The sequence below is a fragment of the Ruditapes philippinarum genome, unplaced genomic scaffold (assembly GCF_026571515.1).
Source record: "Ruditapes philippinarum isolate M1 unplaced genomic scaffold, ASM2657151v2 ctg4311_1_1_1_1, whole genome shotgun sequence".
NCBI classification, from domain to species: domain Eukaryota; kingdom Metazoa; phylum Mollusca; class Bivalvia; order Venerida; family Veneridae; genus Ruditapes; species Ruditapes philippinarum.
The window spans coordinates 138-4161 of NW_026855345.1; the positions used below are offsets into that span (position 1 = coordinate 138).

The 4024-nt window shown below is 31.5% G+C and overlaps 1 protein-coding gene across 1 annotated transcript; it reads right to left on the reverse strand.

Annotated features, from left to right (window-relative positions):
• Positions 1-204: 204 nt before the first annotated feature.
• Positions 205-2809, reverse strand: LOC132743033 (uncharacterized). Its single transcript, XM_060731544.1, has 3 exons — positions 2651-2809; positions 1417-1557; positions 205-945 (listed from the first exon to the last, which is right to left on the reverse strand). The coding sequence occupies exons 1-3, from the start codon at positions 2800-2802 to the stop codon at positions 768-770; spliced, it is 471 nt and encodes a 156-aa protein (XP_060587527.1). The 5' UTR covers positions 2803-2809; the 3' UTR covers positions 205-767.
• Positions 2810-4024: the final 1215 nt, after the last annotated feature.

The following is a 4024-nucleotide window of genomic DNA, read 5'->3' on the forward strand; positions in this document are numbered from 1 at the left end:
TTTTTGATAAATCTGCATAAGAATTGCAAGGATCAATCATTAAATTATGAAATAAAGCATCTACATAATTTTTGAAAAAAATGTTAAAGTCGAATAAGGAATAGGGAACCATTTCCTTATTCCTTATTCAACTCCGAATAAGGAACAGAAGGAAATACGTAAATTCTTTCTGTCATGCACCTCTATTTATGCGCCAAATATCAACTAAATGCTTTCATAGTTAAGGAGATTTGCTCCGGGCAATCAATAATCATGAAACCTATAAACCCATCTGGATGTTTAGGCAAAAGTCTGTCTAGCAAACTCTTGTATGTTTGTCTGTCATTAAAACAAAACATCAATTTGATGTTTCAGAGACACAACTTACTATGGTAAGCTACTTTATAACCATTACATTAATATTTAATCAGAAAAAAAGTGTTATCCTTTAATGACAGTTATTTGAAAATGTGAAAAGAAATAAAAGCTTCTCTCAAAAGTCTATATTACCATACAGACATTCAAGCATTTGTAACTAGATAATGTGTTTTACTTACATTAACAACATGATACGAGCAAAGCTCAAATCATTTTATAGAAAAAAATCACAAGATGAAAAATGAAGTTGTTCACATAGTCTTACGCAATTAACAGTAGAATTTTTAGGTTTTCATCTGTAAAAGCCGATGGTAATTATGAAATGTTTCTTTACTGTAGCTTCCACACGTTTGTAGTTCTATGTGATATATGATACAAATAACACATTTTCACTTATTTAAAGTATTGCTTTAAGTACTTTTCCTGACATGAAGCAGTAGTGCATGAACTTGAGTATATCCGTGCATTTCTTTCTTTTGTGGCTGGACTTTATTTTTCAGCCCGTCATATAGCTTACCGGAACCATCATGGAAAAATTCACATATGAAATGGTTTCCGTTCCCGTATGTTATGGCAAACACGGTATATCTGAAAAAAAGCAAGAAAGAATATTTTGAGAGATTAAATTTGTAACGATATCCCTTTTAAGGGACATTGATATGCAAATCTACAACATTCCAATTGTTGATCAGGATATGTTCACGGAATTGGAAGTTTATTTTTTCGGAAGATAAGAATATAAAAACCATTTCCATAATAATTTGTCTTTCAATATTAAAACTAAAAATAATTCAATCATAAATCGTCATTACACATGTGCGATGCAAAACCTCGTAGTATGGATCTGTAAAGTTGTAACAATAAATAATAACAACAACGATAACATCTATTCCATAGACAAAAAGTTAAAGTAATCGGATATTTTAAAAAGCAACTTTGACCATTATAATACCACACAGCAATTGTATCCTTTTATGGTGGCTTAACTCTGAACTTTTGTTGTAATGACTTCATTATGAAGAATTAATTTTAAAGCTGTATTAATGTAAATGTGACAACCTGCTACTAGGTCCAACGGTAACGACTTCTCCAATCTTTGTCTTGAATACACATGCTTCAACATTGACAATTAGCACCTCTGGGAGAATGTCTCCGTTCTGAAAACGCCTTGGTTGCCACACTCTATGCCCCGTGCATATTCTAAAGACAAAGTTGTTAGAATAGTTAGTTGTCAACTGTCCTTTTTACAATTTTATAAGTTATATAAAGCAATCGTACTTATGAAATTCCATCATCTTTTTTTATAGATATAATGAAACACAGTAGTCAAAAGTGATATATCATTAGTTATAAAGATTCTTGACAGATTATATGGCCCTATATAAACGATTGTTTGTATATATAACCCGAGCCGCTAGGCGAGGGTTATATTGCATACAACCTTTTATATACGGCCTTATAACATGTCAGGAATCTTTATGACGAATATATAATACAGCATACTTCCTTTTTGGGGGAAATATGTGATTTCTACATAAACTGAAAGAAGCCGTGTATATAAAGCTATATAATACTGCACGTTTGTAACGTCGCTTTTCAATGGATAATCGTGACGTTTATATAATTTTATATACACGGCTGATGTCGATTCATAAATAAATCTTACTTTTTTTCTCTAAAAATGATGTATTATAAATTCGTTATAAAGATTGCTGAAAGGTTATATGGCCGTATATAAACGGATGTTTGCAATATAACCCTCGCCTAGCGGTTCGGGTTATATGTACAAATAGCCGTTGATATAGGGCCATATAACCTACCAACAATCTTTATAACTAATATTATAATACTGCACGTTTGTAACGTCGCTTTTCATTGGATAATCGTGACGTTTATATAGTTTTATATACACGGCTGTTGTCGATTCATGAAGAAATCTTACTTTTTTTCTCTAAAAAATGATGTTTGCTGTATTATAAATTCGTTATAAAGATTGTTGATAGGTTATATGGCCGTATATAAACGGCTGTTTGCAATATAACCCTCGCCTAGCGGCTCGGGTAATATTTACAAACAGCCGTTTATATAAGGTCATATAAACTGTCAACAATCTTTATAACTAATAATATAAACGTCATTATTATTCAATGAAAAGTGACGTTACAAACGTGCAGTATTATAAAGTGTTATATAACTAGTTTCGTCCAATATTAGGCAACAGTTCGAACCCTTCATGCACACGAAGTAACTTTGGATTAAATAAAATTATGCAAAACAAAATTTACACCAATACCTCTTACGACCTTGACGCTTTTTTCTACATTTCTGTAAAACAATGTCCCTGTTACTTGACCAAAAATCCAAAGAGTCTTGGATTGTACGTCGTTCTGTATTACTGAAACAATACGAATAAGTCAAAATGATTTTGGCCATTGCTAGCTGCATAAACTATTTAAAAGAAACAGATTTTGGGTATCATTGACATACATGCATAGAAATTTCTTACAATCTTTTAAATGTTGTAGCGTATGCCTTGTAAAAGTTATAAGCTTTGTACACTACATTTGTGTTTTAGTAATTTGTATATTTTAACTATTTTGTCAGTCTTGTGATAATCTCAGAAGGTGTAGGGATATAAATCTGAATTTGTCCGTCTGGCTTTTCGTCCTTCAGTCCGTACGCCACATCTCTAGTTTGGAATATATTCTATCAACTATTTACTTATGAACCTGAAACTGCTTTTATCATTAAATCTTATTGAGCCTAAGTGCAATATATAGATACTGTTAATCTTCATTTCATTTTTTTTTCAGTTATTCCATTTTGCAATTTTTTATTCACATTTAATTTTGAATCAGAACTCAAAATATTATCTGAGGTTTCATAATTAATCATCCAAAGTGCATATATGTCACTAAGGCGTCATGCTGTGTATATTGACTGTAACTCTTTACATAATAAATTTTGAGTTATTGTCCCTAGTTTTTCATATTAATTAATATCTGTTCTGAATGTCAATCAAAAAGTATTTAAGATATCAATATGAAACTTCATAGTGCATAGACGTTTTTTTAAGAATTTGAAACTAAAAGAACATAAAAGCTAATACATAGTAACATTATTATGTGCTATAAACATTGCGAGGTGATATTACTGTAATGGAAATTGTAGTTTTGTTCTTTGAATTGTAGCGTAATTATAACTTACTGAAAAAAAACAATCTCTCCAGATGATCTTTGTTCGACTCTTTGCGGGCATTTATCATTTGAACAGATTGATTCTGACGTATGTGTCTGAAGGTCTCCATAATATCTCACGAAATGTTAATGTTCTGTCCCGAATAGATTAATGACATGGTCATTTACTAATTCGGGATTTGTGTTTCTTATCCATAACAATTTCCCCTCTGCCCAACGTCTTCTGGTGAACAGGTCGGATACTTCGAGAATAACTATTCCGATTCCACCACTCTCTGTCAGCCATTTTCTAACCTTCACATTGGATGTAAGAATGAAATGTAACATGAACAAAAGATTGTCAATTGTGCACGTGTTATCCAGTTATCTCTAGTTTCTCCTCCCCATGGACAGAATGGCATTTTTTTTTTCAAAAAAATATGTAGATGCTTTACTTCACGGTTTTAATGATTGATCCTTGCAATTCTAAT

Coding starts and splice junctions, on each gene's coding strand:
- LOC132743033 (XM_060731544.1), bottom strand. CDS start 2,802: ATGCAGCTAGCAATGGCCAAAATCATTTTGACTTATTCGTATTGTTTC. Junction 1,558..2,650: donor AAGCGTCAAGGTCGTAAGAG/GTATTGGTGTAA, acceptor CTTTGTCTTTAG/AATATGCACGGGGCATAGAG. Junction 946..1,416: donor ACCGTTGGACCTAGTAGCAG/GTTGTCACATTT, acceptor GCTTTTTTTCAG/ATATACCGTGTTTGCCATAA.